The sequence below is a fragment of the Cololabis saira genome, chromosome 3, assembly GCF_033807715.1.
Source record: "Cololabis saira isolate AMF1-May2022 chromosome 3, fColSai1.1, whole genome shotgun sequence".
In the NCBI taxonomy this organism is placed as follows: Eukaryota; Metazoa; Chordata; class Actinopteri; order Beloniformes; family Belonidae; genus Cololabis; species Cololabis saira.
In genome coordinates, this window is record NC_084589.1 from 50216326 (window position 1) to 50239454 (window position 23129).

The 23129-nt window shown below is 41.2% G+C and overlaps 1 protein-coding gene across 1 annotated transcript; it reads right to left on the reverse strand.

Moving 5' to 3' along the window:
- Positions 1-5191: 5191 nt before the first annotated feature.
- On the reverse strand, positions 5192-17139 carry LOC133440760 (uncharacterized). The gene is made up of 3 exons (XM_061718077.1): positions 16920-17139; positions 7523-7993; positions 5192-5220 (listed from the first exon to the last, which is right to left on the reverse strand). The coding sequence occupies exons 1-3, from the start codon at positions 17089-17091 to the stop codon at positions 5192-5194; spliced, it is 672 nt and encodes a 223-aa protein (XP_061574061.1). The 5' UTR covers positions 17092-17139.
- Positions 17140-23129: the final 5990 nt, after the last annotated feature.

Sequence of the window (23129 nt, forward strand, 5' to 3'; positions counted from 1 at the left end):
ATTCATAGAGTTATAAAGGGGTAGGAACTAGGAAAAAGTGTAGACTTCTTCCTACTCCTTTTTTCCAACATATGTGAATATGAAGATGTTACTGTTTATTTTTTATATACATGTTCGAAATAAAAATTCATTCATTGATAAAGTGTGAAATCTCAGTCTGGTCCAGAGTGTGAATGGAGCATGAAAGGCAGCACCAAGTAAACAGAACAACAAGTTAGTTCGGGATGTTTCCGAATCCCACATCAGCAGCTGCTTGAGCTGGGGAGTTTCCCATTTAGTTGGTTTGCTTCATCACCACGGCTTTTAACTGGAAACAAAGGGATCTTGTAGGAGTCATACTCATGTGTTCATTCATTCAACTTTCCAGGGTTACGTACCGACTCTGTGGAGTCTGATTTCAGGTTTCCAGGCGAGGTCCAACAGTCTGCGCTGACGGTCGAGCTCTTCTTCATACTCCAAGATGCTTTTTTCAAACACTGACAATATTTCTACAGCAGCTGCTGTTAGTCGCTGACCGATAAACTCTCTCAGATGATTCACCTTAGACATTGTTGAAGAGGAAAAAGAAAGGAAACAACAGAACCGTCCTCTCCTTCTTCTTCTCTAGGTTTAATGGCGGATCACAACCAACGTTATTAGGTTCTACCGCCACCTGCTGTACCGGAGTGTGTAACATCAGGATCATTATTACACCAGGTTACAGTCTAACTTAAAGGGGGGAAAAAAGGAAATACCTAAATAAAATAAGATAACCACATTTAAATCTTATTATCTATCCCTGCATCTTTAAGAAAGACAAGGATTTCCTTATAACAATCCCTCATCACCTCACTCCTCCCTAATAACCTACTAAACTCCATTCCCGTCCCAGCTCGTACATCCTGTCTCTTAAAGCGTTCCTTTCTACCTCATACTTGCCACATTTAAGAATCACATGCTCTACATTCTCTGTGACATCACACTCATCACATTTATCAGACACGGACTTTGACATTAAATACAGAGTTGATTTTAAACTAGTATGACCTAATCTTAATCTAGAAATGATGACTTCCTCTCTCCTACACTTTCCTTTGAAAACCTTCACGTTAATCAGAGGTGTCAAGTAACAAAGTACAAATACTTTGTTACCTTACTTAAGTAGAAATTTTGGTTATCTATACTTCACTGGAGTATTTATTTTTCAGACGACTTTTTACTTTTACTCCTTACATTTTCACGCAATTTTCTGTACTTTTTACTCCTTACATTTTAAAAACAGCCTCGTTACTCTATTTCATTTCGGCCTTTAAATAAAAACTATCCAGTTAAATTGCTCCTTCCGGATAGAGTGAATTTGGTTGTGGTTGTTTCAGATGTTCTTGTCCAGTTTTGTTCTTACATCCGTTCCCTCAGATTCCTGCAACTAAACTTGGATGTACATTCCAATAAAGGTTAGGATAAATGACAACATGCCTCTGAAGTTTGACTTTTTGCACCATTACAATACTTATAGGCAACTAGTCATCATATCTACTGCTCTCTGAAACACATGTTAATGCTCAATAGTACACATATATGGTTCTTTAATATATTTGCATTATACTAAGATGCATTCATTTTCAATGGCTTTTGTCCTTAATGGCTTTTTCCCCCCATTACATTACTTTTACTTTTATACTTTAAGTAGTTTTGAAACCGGTACTTTTATACTTTTACTTGAGTAAAAAACTTGAGTCGATACTTCAACTTCTACAGGAGTATTTTTAAACTCTAGTATCTATACTTCTACCTGAATGTGAATACTTTTGACACCTCTGGCATTAATTGACTTGTGTATGTTATAAAAATGTCTCCCTTTTACACCGTTGTCCCACACCTTCTGCCATGAATCCCTCACTGCCTTTCTAATTCATGATTTTGCTTCACCTTTACCAAAAGCAATTTCCATAATTACCTCACTACTCAATTTCAATGCTCTTTTAGCAATATTGTCTGCTTTCTCATTGCCATCAACACCCATGTGGGCAGGAACCCAACAAAACTGCACAGTAATTCCAGTTCTGCATAACCTCCACAACACCATTAATATTTCCAACACTAGATCTTCTCTTATTGTTTTATTTGAAGTCAAACTCTGAAGGGCTGCAGTGGAGTCTGAACAAATGACATAGTTCCTTCTCGCAGTTACAGTAAGTATTTCATTTACCAACGAAAGTAATTAGAACAAAATGCATACAACATTCTTTTCATCACTGGTTTACTACGACTTCTGTCATTTAGCAGACGCTTTTATCCAAAGTGATTTACATCTGAGAAAACAACACAAGCAAGAAGGTTTAGAAGGAGTTTTATTTTTTCCGACACAATGAGAGCTGACACAATTTATATGATTCTGATTGTTAATATTAATATTTAAAATAAAAATGTTTTTTAATTCATGTGTTCTTTATTATTTGTTATAAAACATTTATGTTGTTAAGAAACTTTTATTGCAATGGGCTTCAAAATAATACACATGGTAAGTCTTTGAGACATTAAAACATTTAAATATCAAACTGATCAAACTATCAAACTGATTTTGGTGTGAAATATATAGATATACAAGACTCATTTAAAGCTGCAGTTTCCAACATTTAACCACTAGAGGGAATAAAGATCCCAAACTAACCCCCAAACTCAGAATGACGGTTCATTCCTGCATGAATCACCCACAGGTTTTCTGCAGGGGTTTGAAGCCTCTTTTTCCTCGTATTGTGGCAGGTTGGAATTATATAAAGCAAGAAGTTTAATCTGTAATTAGTGGCGTGGCCTTTTGATTGGCATTAATTTGTCCAACCTGTAAATAAATACTTTTTCTAAGATCTTAGAAAATGTTGGGAGTAAAGAATCAGGCCTGTAATTAGTGAATTGGTGTCTGTCTCCAGTTCTGTACAGTAGGATGACTTTTGCAGTTTTCATTTGTTTTTGTAAATGTCCCAGTTCTGAGCGACTGATTACAGCTGTATGTCAGTTAACAATCCATCAATAACCTTTTTGACTATTGTCATATCACCACAGTCAGTTGACACCTTGTTTTTACATTTACTTACAATATCTATGATTTCTCTCTCCTCCACAGCTGTGAGAAACATTGAATCTGGATTTCTACTTATTAATGTTTCCTTCCATCCATCAGCTGATCCAGGATCACACATTTTTCTGCCAGCTTTGGTCCGACACTCACAAAATACCTGTTAAAATTATTAACCACCTCATTCATATCATTAATGACTTCATCGTTATTGGTTAAATATTGTGGATAATTAGTCTGTCTTGAACTTTTCCTAATGGCATCATTCAATATATTCTAAATACCTTTAACGTTATTTTTAGTCCTTATTCATGAAATAATTCATGTCCCTCCCCCATTCTTTATTGCAACTGTGTGGTTAAAAAAAATAAAATAATCCAGTATATGTTTAAAGTAGATACTGGTCTATTTTTTTTATTTAGCATTACGGTAAAAATGTGTAGAATCATAAAAGGATTAAGGAAAATAAAAACTGAGGTCATGATTTTTTATTGTCTTTTATTGAAATCTAATTTTAGATCTTAAAGATTTTGACATTGCATTTATTCAAATTCTTATACTTTTATCTTACATTCTACTTAGGTTTTAGGCATTCAGTAAAATGTATTCATATCATTAATCTCCACAACTCAGAATACTAATTAGTTCACTAAACTTTTTTTCAGTTCAATTTAAGTAACAGTTTTTAAGGTGAAGTGTGAAATGTTCAAAATAAAATAAATTAACATCTCAACTGTTTTATGGCGTTTGAGGTCTCGCTGCCCGCTCTGGAAAATGCAGCAACAGAGAGACGGATGATGTAAACACGAATATAAAGACATTCAGAAACACAGCAGACTGTGGTTCACAGACAGCTAAAGTATTGGGACGTGCCAGCAAAGCTGCAGGAAAATATAAGAACTGGTGTAACGTGGAGCTGCTGGAGCAGCTGAGGTGCCGGTAACAGCAGCAGTTGAAGATCTTGGAGTCCAGGCTCAGGCCTCCAGCCCTGACATGTGTGACGATGCTTTTGGGACTAAGGATGTGTCATTTGATGAAGCCAAGACCAGTGAAATAACAAACTGGATCAAAATGACGTGATTGAGGAAGTTGAGGATAAAGGACAAAAGTGCATCTCCACTTTTCAACTTCATTTGATGACATTTCTCTTTCCACACTTTCTGAGCTAAAGGCTAGTTGTACTGATCACGCTGTACCAATAATCTGCATCACTGACAACTTTCCTCTTGTTGATGCACTAAAGTATTTTTTTATTAGTGTTTTTATTATTATTACGATAGATTGTTCACTCTTCGGTTTATGTTGAACTTTTATAACTCACCACCAGGGGGCACTGCTGCTCTTTCTACATATGGAGAGTGTAATATTCCAGAATTATAAACAATAAAATGATTCATTCATCTAAAATGAAAACGTAATTAAATTTTTCATGATTATTTCTGACTAGATATGAGTTGAGGTAAAAAAGACATTTACTCCTAAACGGATGTCTGATATAAAAAGGTTAAATCCAAAGTCTGTCCTCTTCCTGGAATCTGATCCCGATGATCCTCCCTCTTCTTCCTGCTCTCCAACCTGCAGATCTGCAGCTTCAACACGGATCTCAACATCAGCTTTAGAAGAAATCATGTGTCAGACGAGTTGTAAATCTAGTACAACTTGATTTTATACATGTGATTCAATAATATTGTTAATTTTATATTATTTAAATAATATGAAAAACGTACACAAATATGTTGTAACTTATAGTTACAATAACACAGCATGGATCATTTGAATTACACTGTTTTGACTTAGTTTGTCCCATGAATTATCACGATAATCTGATGTACGTGCAGCTCAGATTTAAAATGCTTAAAGCCTTTTACAGTTTTCAGCAAACTATGTATAACATCACAATATATCGCAAAATTTGAATACTGCAATATCGTATTGTATCGTGACTCAAGTATCGCGATGTGTATCCCACATCACACTCATTTCCTCATTCATCTTTAAACCAAATGTTCTTGTTTTCTAAATCAATAAAAACTAGGGCTGTCCAACTTAATGCATTAACGACGCGTTAACTTCACGTCCTCTTAACGCTGACAATTTTTTTAAACGCACGATTAAAAAAAAAAAAAAAAAGGCATGATATCATTTCTGCCGGTCGACGGCACCTGTAGCTGGAGGAAAAGTATGGTGGATTGAAAGATGGAGAATTAAGACTTTTGAACGGTTGGTTCACTTTCAAAAAGATGCCAGATGGTTCGCTGGACAAGACTGAAGTTATCTGCATGTACTGTCGATTTGAAATGAATTACCATCGAAGTACGTCGAGTCTCAAATACCATTTGCAGCCAGCCCCTCCCCCCCTCCCCTCTCGTCAAAAGCAGACAACGCTGTAGCAGCTTGCAAAAAAGGACCAGTCAAATCAAACTTTATTTGTAAAGCGCTTTTCTTACAAAATAAAAAATGCAACGCAAAGCGCTTTACATAAAACTCAATAATGCCCCCCGCACACACGCGCACAGACGGGCGCACGCACGCTGCGATTCGCACAAGTTTATGGCTGAGCTCTGAGGATCAGGTGAGGAAACGGCTGCACTTTATAGGTTGGGTTACTCCCTGCTGTTACATGTGCACTTTATTTGTTTGTAATTTAGTTTTTGTATCCCCCTGTTTTGATCCCGCTTAGGAGAAGGGGATATTTTTGGAGCCTTTTATTTTCCTCCATATGTTTATGATGCATAGCCTATGGTTCAGCTGCTTAAAAAAAACAAGGAATCTTAAGTTAGTCTTTACAAGTGTAAAGTTGGGGACTACATTGTGTTTGTATTTATGAAGGAATGTTAATTTCAGGTCAAAAGCTTTTTTTGTGGAAAGTTGAATAAACATTGACATAAAGCAGCATAGTTGCCCTTTCTCATGTTGTTAACAGTATTAAAAACATAAAAAAATACCTTGAGGTAATTTAGAACAGCACAAAATGTGTGAATACATTTGCAATTATTATGTAATTAATCACGATTAATCGTATAGTTAATTACAGAAATCATGGATTAATTAAGATTAAAAATTTTAATCGTTGGGCAGCACTAATAAAAACGTTTTAAAAAGGGAAATAAAGGCAAACCGTATCTGACTGCACTGACTTCTGAAATCTTCAAGTTTTTTTGTTTAATGCTGCAGATATTAAAGTTTATAAAATGGTGACAGATGGTTGGCTGTTCTGTTTCTGACGTGTTGATTGTTGCGTTTCTTCTTTTGTCCTTGTTTCTCTGAAGTTTCTTCATGTTTTTCATAGGAAGATTGTAAAAACTGAACACGTAAATATAATACGTGAACTAAACGTACTTGAACTAAACTCTGAACGGAGTAGATGGAGAGAGTTTAACAACATGGAGCTGCAGATTAACTTTACAAAGAGAATGTGAGTGAAGAAGAAAACAGATGGGAAAAAGGACATGTGAGAGAGGCTTTGTAGATGAACGAAATAAACGTTTAAAGAAACTTCAGCACATACTAACAGCTCTTTATTTGCACCCTGGAGACAGCAAGTCACCAACAGCAACAAATAACGATTTTAAGAAGGAACAGTGATTCAAACAAACTCAATGAAGAACTTTAAAAAAAAAAGTACACAACCACATCGTTCCCTCTGCGTCGGTTGACCAAGTTGACGGAGAAGCATAAATCCGGGTTAAACCTGCAACCCTTGTGGGGAGGGGATTAGGCTCATCAGCAACAGGAGGTGGTGGTTGGACTTCTGCGGGTTTTTCTTCTGTGGGTCAGACAGGAGTGGACAGCTGCCCCCGGAGGACGACAACATGAGCTTCATTTGTCACGAGTCACCAGACTTCTCCTCCGGGTGATTTTTCATGTGACTCAGCAAATCAATTCTGCGGTTAAAACCTTTGTTGCACGTCTTGCACAAATATCGCTTCTCGCCCGTGTGTGTGGTTATGTGGCTTTTAAGATATGATGATCTAGTAAAGGTTTTGCTGCAGGTGTTGCACAGGTACGGCTTTTCACCGGTGTGGATCCTCGAGTGAATCACTAGCTGGGAACGTAGCCTGTAACTTTTTCCACATGTTTTGCAGATGTAGGGCTTCTCGCCCGTGTGCATGGTTATGTGGCTTTTAAGATTTGATGATTGAGTAAAGGTTTTTCCACAGGTGTTGCACAGGTACGGCTTTTCACCGGTGTGGGTCCTCGAGTGATTCACCAGGTGGGAACGTAGCCTGTAACTTTTTCCACATGTTTTGCAGATGTAGGGCTTCTCGCCCGTGTGGATCCTCGAGTGATCCACCAGGTGGGAACGTAGCCTGTAACTTTTTCCACATGTTTTGCAGATGTAGGGCTTCTCGCCCGTGTGCATGGTTATGTGGCGTTTAAGAGATGATGATCTAGTAAAGGTTTTGTTGCAGGTGTTGCACAGGTATGGCCTTTCGCCAGTGTGGATCTTCATGTGATCCATTAAAATACGACTTTTACTGAACTCTTTTCTGCAAGTGCTGAAAGAAAATACCTTCTTCCCCGTGTGGGTCCTGGTCAGCTTTGATTTACAGTTGCTGTCTGACGGGACAGCAGCATCTTCGTGGTCACCGTGTCGTCTCATTGGCTCCGGATCTGCAGTTTTACTGGAGTCTGAGCGTAAACTTTCAGTCCCTTCCTCATCTTTGTTTTGAGCTTCAGGAGAAGTGTGCAACAGCAGCTGGCCACAGTTTGGTCCTGGTTCACCATTTTCAACTTTCACATCTGCGACATTGACCAATGAGACATCCACCTCTACGTCCTCGTGCTTCATCTCCTGACCGCTGGAGTCTTCCTCCAGTTCTGTAGTCTGTGGATGCCCTGGTTCCTCCTGGTCCGGGCAGCTCCTCTCCAGGTTATCCAGGTGCTGGACACTGGAAACCCCGTCTTCCTCCACCTTACAAACATTTTCTTGTGGGAGTTCTGGAATTTCAAAAAGGGACAAAAAGATAGGATTTTAACAAGTCAAAATTGCTTCCCAGTGTTGATTGTTTGGTTGTATTTGTGAGGTTTAAAGTTTGTCCTGAACCTTCGGTCTTCCCCTTCATCTATGTAGTATATTTGAAAACAAGTGCATTACTCTGTGTGACCATTAGGCGGCACTGTGACTGTACTCTTGTGTTACTGCGTTGGTATCGAGACAGTTGAAGAATAAAGTTGTTGTTCTAGAAATAGCTTCTTCCGCGTCATATATAACGATCCAACTACAAGTCCTGCATATGAACACCTCTATGAGCAGAGAGAGTTGAAGAATAAAGTTGTTGCATTTCAGGTTGACCATTTCTGAATTCTTGTGAATTTTTGTATTGTCAGCATCTCGTTTGTCCAGTCTTTGTCCAGAAGGTATAGGTTGCCAAGCTGTAAGCTCAATAGATATAAATTCTCATTTATTCCATTATCAATTAAGTTACTCAATAACAGGAAATGAGCTGTGTGTGTGTGTGTGTGTGTGTGTGTGTGTGTGTGTGTGTGTGTGTGTGTGTGTGTGTGTGTGTGTGTGTGTGTGTGTGTGTGAAGGGTGGAATGTGCAATAACGAGTGTGCTGCTGTATGAATAGAGGGATGTGCAATAATGTTGCTGTAGCAAGGGTTTTTTTTGTGTAGAGGTGTTTTCAGGACATTGCGGGAGGGCATGCAAAGAGCGGGGGGATATGACAATGTGTTATTTGTTTATTGTGATTTTATATGTTTTGTTATATATGTGGCGCCTGGAGTCTCTAGTTTTGTCCAAGACAAATTTCTCTCAAGGGAGACAATAAAGATTATCTCATCTTATCTTTACACACTACCCAAAGTGCACAAAAGCCTGTCAAATCCTCTGGGTCACCCTATTGTGGCCCAGATGAAAGCTTTACTATCACCTTTGTCAGAGTTTGTGGATCACTATATCAAACCTTATGTCCAAACACTACCAGCGTACAGTGCCTTGCGAAAGTATTTGGCCCCCTTGAACTTGGTGACTTTTTGCCACATTTTAGGCTTCAAACATAAAGATATAAAACTGCAATTTGTTGTGAAGAATCAACAACAAGTGGGATACAATCCTGAAGTGGAGTGAAATGTATTGGATATTTCAAACTTTTTTAACAAATAAAAAACTGAAAAAGTGGCCGTGCAAAATTATTCACCCCCTTTATTTTCAGTGCAGCAAACTCTGTCCAGAAGTTCAGTGAGGATCTCTGAATGATCCAGTGTTGACCTAAATGAGTAATGATGATAAATGGAATCCACCAGTGTGTAATCACGTCTCCGTCTAAATGCACCTGCACCGTGATCGTCTCAGAGGTCCGTTTAAAGCGCAGAGAGCATCATGAAGAACAAGGGACACACCAGGCAGGTCCGAAATACTGTTATGGAGAAGTTTAAAGCTGGATTTGGATACAAAATATTTCCCAAGCTTTTAAACATCCCAAGGAGCACTGTGCAAGCGATAATATTGAAATGGAAGGAGTATCAGACCACTGCAAATCTACCAAGACCTGGCCGTCCCTCTACACTTTCAGCTCATACAAGGAGAAGACTGATCAGAGATGCAGCCAAGAGGCCCATGATCACTCTGGATGAACCGCAGAGCTCTACAGCTGAGGTGGGAGACTCTGTCCATACGACAACAATCAGTCGTATACTGCACAATTCTGGCCTTTATAGAGTGGCAAGAAGACAGCCATTTCTTAAAGATATCCATACAAAGTGTCGTTTAAAGTTTGCCACAAGCCACCTGGGAGACACACCAAACATGTGGAAGAAGGTGCTCTGGTCAGATGAGACCAAAATCAAACTTTTTGGCAACAATGCAAGACGTTATGTTTGGCGTAAAAGCAACACAGCTCATCACCCTCAACACACCATCCCCACTGTCAAACATGGTGGTGGCAGCATCATGGTTTGGGCCTGCTTTTCTTCAGCAGGGACAGGGAAGATGGTTAAAATTGATGGGAAGATGGATGGAGCCAAATACAGGACCATTCTGGAAGAAAACCTGATGGAGTCTGCAAAAGACCTGAGACTGGGACGGAGATTTGTCTTCCAACAAGACAATGATCCAAAACATAAAGCAAAATCTACAATGGAATGGTTCACAAAAAACATATCCAGGTGTTAGAATGGCCAAGTCAAAGTCCAGACCTGAATCCAATCGAGAATTTGTGGAAAGAACTGAAAACTGCTGTTCACAAAAGCTCTCCATCCAACCTCACTGAGCTTTGCAAGGAGGAATGGGCAAAAAGTTCAGTCTCTCAATGTGCAAAACTGATAGAGACAAACCCCAAGCGACTTACAGCTGTAATCGCAGCAAAAGGTGGCGCTACAAAGTATTAACTTAAGGGGGGTTAATAATTTTGCAAACCCAATTTTTCAGTTTTTTATTTGTTAAAAAAAGTTTGAAATATCCAATAAATTTCGTTCCACTTCATGATTGTGTCCCAATTGTTGATTCTTCACAAAAAATTACAGTTTTATATCTTTATGTTTGAAGCCTGAAATGTAGCAAAAGGTCACAAAGTTCAAGGGGGGCAAGGCACTGTATATTAGAGACTCCACGGATTTCATTTATAAGATCTTTAACCTCACTAACCTTCCTGATGATCTTCTGTTGGTCACCTTTGTCATCCCCAGTCTCTACACTAATATTCCCCATGATGGAGGTAGAGAAGTCTAAAAGTTGTATTTGCAGGACTTACTCATGCCCCCGGGTAAGTTTATTGTTGACTTAGCTACTTTCATCATGAAGAAAAACTACTTTAACTTTAATGGTGATGAATATTATTTACAAGGATCTGGTACAAGCTCTATTTGTGCTCCGAATTACACAAATCTATACGTGAGTCACTTTGAAAAAAACTTTGTGTGAAATCCTGAGCACAATATTTTTTTGCCAAAAATCTTAAAATGGTACAGATTCATTGATGACATCTTCTGTCTAATTAAAGCTGATGCTAATGAACTGGAATACTTTTTTACCTTACTGAATAGCTTCGACAGCAACCTCCAATTTACAATGGAGTATAGTAATGAAAAAGTTCATTTTCTAGATATGTGGGTTGAAAAAAAGAATGGCTCCTTATCCACTTCACTCTACCGCAAAGAAACCAAAGGAAATACGTTCTTATTGGCTAGTAGTTTTCATCCTCCTCCCCTCAAAAGAGGCCTACCCTTTTTTAGACTCCTGAGAATTTGCAGCAGTACAGAGGATTTTTTTTTTTCTCCCTTGTCTGCACACATATTAATGATTGATACCATGACGGTAGAAACCAAAAGTATATATATGTGCATTATTACTATATTTAATATATATACATATATATACGCATACATATGCGTACACATACATAAATATACACATACAAACCCAGTGATTTTATTTTTTTTTTTTTTGGGGGGGGGGGGGGGGGGGGGTGACGACATCCACTGCCAATCCAGGAAGCAGTAACACACGGAAACACACGTCAAGCACTGGAAATCTGCAACAAAAAACCACAAACAAAGCACGAAACCGGCACGGAGCCAACCAAAACAATACCAGCAATCGACCTAAAGATCTGATCGCAGTCTGAGCTAAGCTATCGCTACCTAAACCCAAAAACTAGAGAGCCAGCATGCAGGTGAACAAGCCAGTGTGTATGTCTATGTGTGTGTGTGTGTATGTATATGATCATGTGTGTGACTAAGTGACTATGTGTGTGTGTGTGTGTGTGTGTGTGTGTGTGTGTGTGTGTGTGTGTGTGTGTGTGTGTGTGTGTGTGTGTGTGTGTGTGTGTGTGTGTGTGTAATAAACCAGGGGTTCTTAACCTTTCTGACCTTGGGGCCCAATTTTTTCAGTACAGAGTGGCCCGGGGCCCATTAAATAATATAATATATATATATATATATATATATATATATATATATATATATATATATATATTCAAGTAGCCTCATAGTTGTATCAACATCTGTATCTGACTGTTATATTAAAAAGAGTACATATTTGCCACTTAACATGTGTAACTTGAATTAAACATATTTTTTTCTCTTAAAAATAAAATAACATTTGAAAAATAAAATAAAATCTATCTTATTTTATTTCTCTACCAGCAGTTTGAATTTCCCCTTTTCTTTGTTAATTGTCTCAACACATTTTTATATATATACATTTTATATATATATATATATATATATATATAGTCAATCTAATTACCCACACGGAGCGCCGCCTTACAACACACACACACACACACACACACACACACACACACACACACACACACACACACACACACACACACACACACACACACACACACACACACACACACACACACACACACACACACACACACACACACACACACACACACACACACACACACACACACACACACACACACACACTCCGATGCTTTTTCGAAAGCCCGAACAGTCCAGTCCAGCAGACACGACAGCCCACGCATCTAAATCTACCATATTTCACCACTAACGACGGAGCCGCCGCCCGAGCGGCAGCCTCAGCCGACCTCCCGGCCGCGGGGACGCGCCGGGATAAATGATCACGCCGCGCTCGCTCGCTCTGGGCGCAGACCCAAGTAATCGATCCCTGATCCTGGCGGATCTAAACGTACTCTGTGCAAAATTAAGGATTTACTCTGTAAATACACACCATTTATCTTACTATTACACGTACAGCTAGCTCAGTGTCTTCTTCTCATCATTTTGTTGGGAGTTGCTATGCAGTCCTGCGGCCCTCGCGGCCCACACGTACAAAACTGAATTCTTTTTGCCGCCCACTAGATGGCGCTCGCGGCCCAAGTGTGGGCCGCGGCCCTATGGTTAAGAATCACTGTAATAAACCAAACAAAGTTCCACCTGAAGTGTAGCTATAGTGGGGGAGGGGGGGGAGCAACCCCGCCACCCGCGAGACCAGAATCAGAATCAGAATCAGAAAGGGGTTTATTGCCAAGTTTTCACATGAGGAATTTGTTATGGGGATTGGTGCAACACAATACAAATATAAAAACAAATATATAAGAGATAAAATAAAATAGAATGAAATGTATAAACAATAAAAAGTATAGACAGTAAAATAAAATGTAGACCGGAAATGTACAAAATGAGGTTTTAAAGTGCCGGGTGAGTCTGTACAAAAGTGACTTAGAAACTTAGGATAGGTAAAAAGTAGACAGAAATGTACAATGAGGTACAATGAGGTTTGTAAAGTGCCGGATATGAGTCTGTGCAAAAGTTACAGGATTGGAGTTTTTACGTTAATGTAACGTAGAGGGGGATGGGGGGGCAGTCCTTGGTAGTCGGGGGGGGGGGGGGGGGGGACCGGGGCCTTGTTGACCAGAGGCCGACACGGAAAGAGCCCGGAACCCAGGCCCCCGGCAACCCCACAGAGGGGATAAGTAGGAGGGAGGCAACCCACCGCCTGCGAGGCCCCCCCCCCCCCCGGCGGCGGCCGAGGGGGCCCGCGGGCGGGGCCCCCACGGCGCGGGAAGAAGCAGCCAGGGATCCCGCGGCGGCGGACCGCGACCCAGGCAATCCCCGGCCACCCGGTCCGGGCCGGACACGCGGCCAGGAGGCCCTCACCCTTCAGGCCAACGACCCCCACCCGGCAGGGGGCCAGCCTGCCCGGAGAGACAGAGCCGCCCCGGCCGCCGACGCGGGCAGGCGCACCCGCCCCCCACGAAAGTGGCCCTCCAAGACCAGAGGGGCGCCCCGCCGCAGAGGCAGCGGGGGGGACCAGAGACGGGCCCGGAGAGAGGGAACCCCCCAACAAGGCGACACCCGTGCAGGCCCGACAATGGAGGGCCCCAGACCTAGGCATCCCATTCAATCATCCATTCAACTATCCGATATCTATACTAATAATAATAATAATATGATATACTATACATAATAATAATACTAATAATACTACTACTACTACTACTACTACTAATAATAATAATAATAATAATAATAATAATAATAATAATAATAATAATAACCATCTTTGTATAATATAATATTGATAAATTATTAAGTTTTGATGTCCTGCCAATGGAGGCCCAAATCCTCCATGGCAGGACCCTTCCATACCGCATTCTCACCGACACAGACACACAATCACGCACCGTTTCCCCCTCCCCGGGGGGGTCCAGCTCCGCCAGAAGGCACCCCAGGCTGCACGGCGAGCCCCGCCAGGCCCGGGTATCCCGACCCACCTATCCGAGGCCGGTGAGGGAACGCGGGTGATGTGGGACCCCCTCCCGCCCCTGGTGTTGAGTGCATGTGATTAATGCCATGAAAACAGGGAGGGGGGAGGGCCAAGTATCGATTTGACACCGACCCCCCCCCCTCCCGAACTACGTGTCCTTGTCAAATGTATTTATTAAGTGTTGAATGTGCAGTGTCTATTTTGCTGTTAAAACCGTGAGGCGGGGAGTGCCGGGCCACGCGGGACAGTGCCCCCCACGACCCGGACCCCCCGCCCTTCGCCTATGTGCGTATGAATCGTGTAGGGGGGGAAGGAGGGGGAGCGGAGGCCGAAGCCAGGAAGCAGGACCAGCAAAGCCGGCCCTGATAAGACACCCGCGTCCCCCTACCGGCCATTCAGTAGACGGGGGCCGGCCCTCCGAGCCGGGCCAGGGCCCCACCGTACCTCCAGGGGCGCCCCCGGCGCCGCCGGAGCCCCCAGACGGAGGGGGAAACGGTCCAACATCCTCCCATTCATACTGACAACATAAGACATAGACACCTGGGAATGGTGCCACCCCGCCGCCGCGCCCGCCCGTGCACCCCCCGGTCAGGGGAGGCCCGATCCCCGGACCCGGCCCCACCCCCCCCCCCCGAGGCCACCCCGGCGGACATCCCAAGGGTCACGGAGTCCCCACATCCGCAGGGCCACTTGGCCCCTGCCCAGCGACGGAGGACCAAGGCAGCAATGCCCCCCCAGCGCAGACAGCCACCCCCCATCCAGGCAGGGCCGGGCCCACCGAGTGGGACCCCCACGTCCACGGCCCAGCCCCCCCCGGGAGACCCGGAGACGCCCAAGCCACAGCCCCCTGCCCGAGCCCCCCCAGCAACCCCCCCCATCGCCATGAGGCAACCCCCCCCACAGGCCCCTAGCGGCCAGGGACAGGGCCCCGCGGCCCCCCCCACCGCCCCCCAGGGGCCACCGGAGGCCCGCGCCCCAGACCCCCCAAGCCGACCCCCAACCCCAAGGGCAGAGGATTTCATAGACAAGGCATCAGAGATGAGCTCTAGATTTGTCCAGCGGGGATATCCTATGGATTGTATCTCAATTGGTTGATAAAATTCACACTGCAATCAATAATAATTAATACGCTTTGGGAATCTTTCTTGATTTATCCAAAGCTTTTGACACAGTTAATTTTGATATTCTTCTTCAAAAATTATTACACTGTGGATTTGCTGGAATCACTCATGTGTGGCGTTTCAATTATATTCATACGTGTCAGCAATTTGTTATAATTGATGTTAAATCATCAGAGAGGGCCGCCTTAAAATGCGGGGTCCCCCAGGGGTCTATACTAGGGCCCCTGTTATTTTTGATTCATATAAATGATTTGGCCGCAGCCTCGTCCTCCTTGTTTCCTGTACTTTTTTCCGATGATACAAACGTATTTATTTCACATAATGATTTTTCATCTTTAATGGGAAAGGCTAATCACGATTTACAAAACATTTCAAAATGGTTTAAAATTAACAAACTATCACTGAATATAAAAAAAATCTAATTTTATTATATTTGCATCAATAAATAAAATATATTGTAAATCTAACAGCGGTCTGTCTATAGGAGATGACCCGCTCACCCAGGTTACATCAACAACCTTCCTTGGTGTAATTATCAATGAAAGTTTAAGCTAGAAAAACCACATCAACCACGTCTGTAAAAAATACTTAAATCTATTGGTATAATTGGTAAATTCCATAGTTTAGCCACACACAGTAATTGGTCTGCACATTCTGCCCCTCTTTTCAAACAACTCAATATTTTACCCATCTTTAAGTTAAATACATATTAAACCTGCAATTTTATTTTCAAAGTATTGTTCCTGCCAGTTTCATTTTCTTTGCCATGTAAAGATTGTTTTCAGTTCAACAGTGATATGCACCATTTTAATACAAGACAGGCTAATCATTTAAATCTCCAGAAGTTCCGTACTGGTTTGTGTCAGTTCTCCATCAGATACAGTTATGGAACACCTACAGCAATCTCGTCTACCTCTACTTCATTCAATCATTTTAAACGTAAACTCAGGACACATTTAATTGATCAGATTACCTAATGATATTTCTAGATTTGTTATTTTTTTCTTTAATCATGTAGATACCATGTATTCTATTCATGCTGCTGTTTATTTGCTTTGTCTTTGTTTTTAGACTGCAATCATGTATTCTGCATGTTTTAAATCTTTGTACAATATTTTGCTGTATTTTACAGGTAGAGGCCTCGTATAAGCCCCTTGGGCTTTTTGCCTCAGCCTAGCACATTACCAATCTCTCTTTTACATTTGTATGTTACTTGTTCTGTTTTTTATACTGTGCTGAATAAATGAATCTAAAAAAAAAAAATCTACACGGGGCCACTGTGATCTGCATCTTTTCTACAGAATAAAGGATTAAGTGTAAAGTGTGAAATATCAGTCTGGTCCAGAGTGTGAATGGAGCATGAAAGGCAGCACCAAGTAAACAGAACAACAAGTTAGTTCGGGATGTTTCCGAATCCCACATCAGCAGCTGCTTGAGCTGGGGAGTTTCCCATTTAGTTGGTTTGCTTCATCACCACGGCTTTTAACTGGAAACAAAGGGATGTTGTAGGAGTCATACTCATGTGTTCATTCATTCAACTTTCCAGGGTTACGTACCGACTCTGTGGAGTCTGATTTCAGGTTTCCAGGCGAGGTCCAACAGTCTGCGCTGACGGTCGAGCTCTTCTTCATACTCCAAGATGCTTTTTTCAAACACTGACAATATTTCTACAGCAGCTGCTGTTAGTCGCTGACCGATAAACTCTCTCAGATGATTCACCTTAGACATTGTTGAAGAGGAAAAAGAAAGGAAACAACAGAACCGTCCTCTCCTTCTTCTTCTCTAGGTTTAATGGCGGATCACAACCAACGTTATTAGGTTCTACCGCCACCTGCTGTACCGGAGTGTGTAACATCAGGATCATTATTACACCAAGTTACAGTCTAACTTAAAGGGGGAAAAAAGGAAATACCTAAATGAAATAAGATAACCACATTTAAATCTTATTATCTATCCCTGCATCTTTAAGAAAGACAAGGATTTCCTTATAACAATCCCTCATCACCTCACTCCTCCCTAATAACCTACTAAACTCCATTCCCGTCCCAGCTCGTACATCCTGTCTCTTAAAGCGTTCCTTTCTACCTCATACTTGCCACATTTAAGAATCACATGCTCTACATTCTCTGTGACATCACACTCATCACATTTATCACACACGGACTTTGACATTAAATACAGAGTTGATTTTAAACTAGTATGACCTAATCTTAATCTAGCAATGATGACTTCCTCTCTCCTACACTTTCCTTTGAAAACCTTCACGTTAATTGACTTCTGTATGTTATAAAAATGTCTCCCTTTTACACCGTTGTCCCACACCTTCTGCCATGAATCCCTCACTGCCTTTCTAATTCATGATTTTGCTTCACCTTTACCAAAAGGAATTTCCATAATTACCTCACTACTCAATTTCAATGCTCTTTTAGCAATATTGTCTGCTTTCTCATTGCCATCAACACCCATGTGGGCAGGAACCCAACAAAACTGCACAGTAATTCCAGTTCTGCATAACCTCCACAATACCATTAATATTTCCAATACTAGATCTTCTCTTATTGTTTTCTTTGAATTCAAACTTTGAAGGGCTGCAGTGGAGTCTGAACAAATGACATAGTTCCTTCTCACAGTTACAGTAAGTATTTCATTTACCAACGAAAGTAATTAGAACAAAATGCATACAATATTCTTTTCCTCACTGGTTTACTACGACTTCTGTCATTTAGCAGACGCTTTTATCCAAAGTGATTTACATCTGAGAAAACAACACAAGCAAGAAGGTTTAGAAAGAGTTTTATTTTTTCCGACACAATGAGAGCTGACGCAATTTATATGATAAGCTTCTGATTGTTAATATCAATAAATAAAATAAAAATATTTTTTAATTCATGTGTTCTTTATTATTTGTCATAAAACATTTATGTTGTGAAGAAACTTTTATTGCAATGGATCTCAAAATAATACACATGGTAAGTCTTTGAGACATCAAAACATTTAAATATCAAACTGATCAAACTATCAAACTGATTTTGGTGTGAAATATATAGATATACAAGACTCATTTAAAGGTGCAGTTTCCAACATTTAACCACTAGAGGGAATAAAGATCCCAAACTAACCCCCAAACTCAGAATGACGGTTCATTCATGCATGAATCACCCACAGGTTTTCTGCAGGGGTTTGAAGACTCTTTTTCCTCGTATTGTGGCAGGTTGGAATTATATAAAGCAAGAAGTTTAATGCGTAATTAGGGGCGTGGCCTTTTGATTGGCATTAATTTGTCCAACCTGTAAATAAATACTTTTTCTAAGATCTTAGAAAATGTTGGGAGTAAAGAATCAGGCCTGTAATTAGTGAATTGGTGTCTGTCTCCAGTTCTGTACAGTGGGAGGACTTTAGCAGTTTTAATTTTTTTTTTTGGAAATGTCCCAGTTCTGAGTGACTGATTACAGCTGTATGTCAGTTAACAATCCATCAATAACCTTTTTGACTATTGTCATATCACCACAGTCAGTTGACACCTTGTTTTTACATTTACTTACAATATCTATGATTTCTCTCTCCTCCACAGCTGTGAGAAACATTGAATCTGGATTTCTACTTATTAATGTTTCCTTCCATCCATCAGCTGATCCAGGATCACACATTTTTCTGCCAGCTTTGGTCCAAAACTCACAAAATACCTGTTAAAATGATTAACCACCTCATTCATATCATTAATGACTTCATCTTTATTGGTTAAATATTGTGGATAATTAGTCTGTCTTGAACTTTTCCTAATGGCATCGTTCAATATATTCTAAATACCTTTAATGTTATTTTTAGTCCTTATTCATGAAGGAATTCATGTCCCTCTCCATGAAGGCAAGTGGTCTCAGCTCTGAAACAGCAAAGTCCTCCCTCCATTATCATATTATTATTTTTATTATTGTTGTAATTATTATTACAAAAGTGCATCTCCAATCGTTGAGTTTGCACTTTGAAAGAGATGGAAAATGGACTGGTACCAAAAGCCAGGCTTGTTGCACAAGGTTTTGAGGAAGTGCAAGTTTCTGCTACAGAAGGAATCTCCAACCTGTGCTTCAGTCTCTGAGGCTCCTTGTGGCAGGAAGTTATCAAAAACAATGGACACTGCATTTGATGGACATAAAATCTGCCTTCTTTCATGGACTAGAAATGTGGAGAGACATTTTCATTAAACCTTCTCCAGAGACCAACAGAGCAGATCATCTTTTTTTAACCCACATCAACTCCATTGTTCCCGACACAGTGGATTCCTATCAGTTTTCCTACCGTGCCAACAGATCAGTGGATGAAGCGATGGCTTCGGCTTCACTTCACCTTCCAACACCTGGACAGGATGAACACCTATGCACGGCTTCTGTCCCTGGATGTGTCATTTGATGAAGCCAAGACCAGTGAAATAACAAACTGGATCAAAATGACGTGATTGAGGAAGTTGAGGATAAAGAACAAAAGTACATCTCCACTTTTCAACTTCATTTGATGACATTTCTCTTTCCACATTGTTTTCTGAGCTAAATGCTGGTTGTACTGATCACGCTGTATCAATAATCTGCATCACTGAAAACTTTCCTCTTGTTGATGCACTGAAGTCTTTTTTTATTTGTGTTTTTATTATTATTATTATTACTATGATAGATTGTTCACTCTTGGGTTTATGTTGAGCTTTTATAACTCACCACCAGGGGGCACTGCTGCTCTTTCTACATATGGAGAGTGTTATATTCCAGAATTAACAATAAAATAATTCATCCATCTAAAATGAAAACTTAATTACATTTTTCATGATTATTTCTGACTAAATATGAGTTGAAGTAAAAAGACATTTACTCCTAAACGGATGTCTGATATAAAAGGGTTAAATCCAAAGTGTGTCCTCTTCCTGGAATCTGATCCCGATGATCCTCCCTCTTCTTCCTGCTCTCCAACCTGCAGATCTGCAGCTTCAACACGGATCTCAACATCAGCTTTAGAAGAAATCATGTGTCAGACGAGTTGTAAATCTAGTACAACTTGATTTTATACATGTGATAAAATAATATTGTTAATTTCATATTATTTAAATAATATGAAAACGTACACAAATAAGTTGTAACTTATAGTTACAATAACACAGCATGGATCATTTGAATTAGATTGTTTTGACTTAGTTTGTCCCATGAATTACACGATAATCTGATGTACGCGCAGCTCAGATTTAGAGTTTTCACCGAACTATGTATAACATCACAATATATAACCTCTGAACGGAATAGAAGGAGAGAGTTTAACAACATGGAGCTGCAGATTAACTTTACAAAGAGAATGTGAGTGAAGAAGAAACAGACGGGAAAAAGGACGTGTGAGAGAGGCTTTGTAGATGAACGAAATAAACTGTCACGTTTAAAGAAACTTCAGCACATACTAACAGCTCTTTATTTGCACCGTGGAGATGGCAAGTTACCAACAGCAACAAATAACGATTTTAAGAAGGAACAGGGATTCAAACAAACTCAATGCAGAACTTAAAAAAAAAAAAAGTACGCAACCTCATCGTTCCCTCTACGTCAAGTTGACGAAGAAGCATAAATCCGGGTTGAACCTGCAACCCTTGTGGAGAGGGGATTAGGCTCATCAGCCACAGGAGGTGGTGGTTGGACTTCTGCGGGTTCTTCTTCTGTGGGTCAGACAGGAGTGGACAGCTGCCCCCGGAGGACGACAACATGAGCTTCATTTGTCACGAGTCACCAGACTTCTACTCCGGGTGATTTTTCATGTGTCTCAGCAAATCAATTCTGCGGTCAAAACCTTTGTTGCACGTGTTGCACAAATATCGCTTCTCAACCGTGTGCATGTATATGTGGCGTTTAAGAGCTGATGAATCAGTAAAGGTTTTTCCGCAGGTGTTGCACACGTACGGCCTTTCACCGGTGTGGGTCCTCGAGTGAACCACCAGGCTAGAACGTTGCGTGAAACTTTTTCCACATGTTTTGCAGATGTAGGGCTTCTCGCCCGTGTGCGTGGTTATGTGGTTTTTAAGATGTGAAGAGTGTCTAAACGATTTTCCGCAGGTGCTGCACGGGTACGGCCTTTCGCCAGTGTGGATCTTCATGTGATCCACTAAAATACTACGTTTACTGAACTCTTTCCTGCAAGTGCTGCAAGAAAATACCTTCTTCCCCGTGTGGGTCCTGGTCAGCTTTGATTTACAGTTGCTGTCTGACGGGACAGCAGCATCTTCGTGGTCACCGTGTCGTCTCATTGGCTGTGGATCTGCAGTTTTACTGGAGTCTGAGCGTAAACTTTCAGTCCCTTCCTCATCTTTGATTTGAGCTTCAGGAGAAGTGTGCAACAGCAGCTGGCCACAGTTTGGTCCTGGTTCACCATTTTCAACTTTCTCATCAGCGACATTGACCAATGAGACATCCACCTCTACGTCCTCATGCTTAATCTCCTGACCGCTGGAGTCTTCCTCCAGTTCTGTAGTCTGTGGATGCCCTGGTTCCTCCTGGTCCGGGCTGCAGCTCCTCTCCAGGTTATCCAGGTGCTGGTCACTGAAAACCCCGTCCTCCTCCACCTTACAAACATTTTCTTGTGGGAGTTCTGGAATTACAAAAAGGGACAAAAAGATAGGATTTTAACAAGTCAAAAGTGCTTCCCAGTGTTGATTGTTTGGTTGTATTTGTGAGGTTTAAACTTTGTCCTGAACCTTCGGTCTTCCCCTTCATCTATGTAGTATATTTGAAAACAAGTGCATTACTCTGTGTGACAATTAGGCGGCACTGTGACAGTACTCGTGTTACTGCGTTGGTAACGAGACAGTTGAAGAATAAAGTTGTTGTTCTAGAAATGGCTTCTTCCACGTCATATATAACATGGTGTCAGAGTAAAAACTTGAAGGAAAACAAAGATAGGAAGGCAAAATGGAGCAGATGAAACCTCCGACCTCATTAAGTCTAGAAGGAAATCTAGTGGAAAATTGGAGAGTCTGGATCCAGAGATTTGAACTGTTTCTTGTTGCCAGCGGAATAGACGAAAAATCTGATGCAGTGAAAAAAGAGCCACGTTCCTACATGTGGCCGGGGACGAAGCATTTAAAGGTATAGACAAGTTTACGCGCCAAAACATGGGCGCTGCCATTCGTCTGCATAGATGCGGGTCATTTCCGGTGGGAGTGATTTGCGCAGCATTTACCGGTGTAAACACAGCGGCGTGGACACAAACCTTAAGCAAAGACTCGCTGCTCGTGAGCTTTTAATGTCGACAACTATGTCCTTGTCATGGGAACACGGTTCTATACTCTGACTGGAGATGGCGTTACTCTCCCCACCCGAATTCAGTGCAGAACCGGGATGATAACGTGATGACAGCAGCAGAACTGACAGCTGATCTGCTCCTACTTCCTGAAATCCGCAACGGACAAACTGAAAGTTTCTGAGGTTTATCAATATCTGCACAGAGACAAAGTCGGTTTTGTCATGTCATACAAACATGATCGTTTTGTTTATTTGAAAGCAAATGTCGAGCCTGGCCAGTGTTTGAACAATGCGGGGCTTAAAGCTTGGCTGCTGTAACTGAGGCTGGAGAATCAGACCTGCGTCATGTGCGTTTTGCTGGACCTGGAGATCGTTCCCATTCAGCTGCAATCTTATGGAAGGTAACAAGATTATTTGACATATATGTCTTCATTTTTGGTATCCAAACTACATCATAGTTTACTTGGCTTTTTTTTCTCTAGGTAGAAAATGCTGTGAGACGGGAAA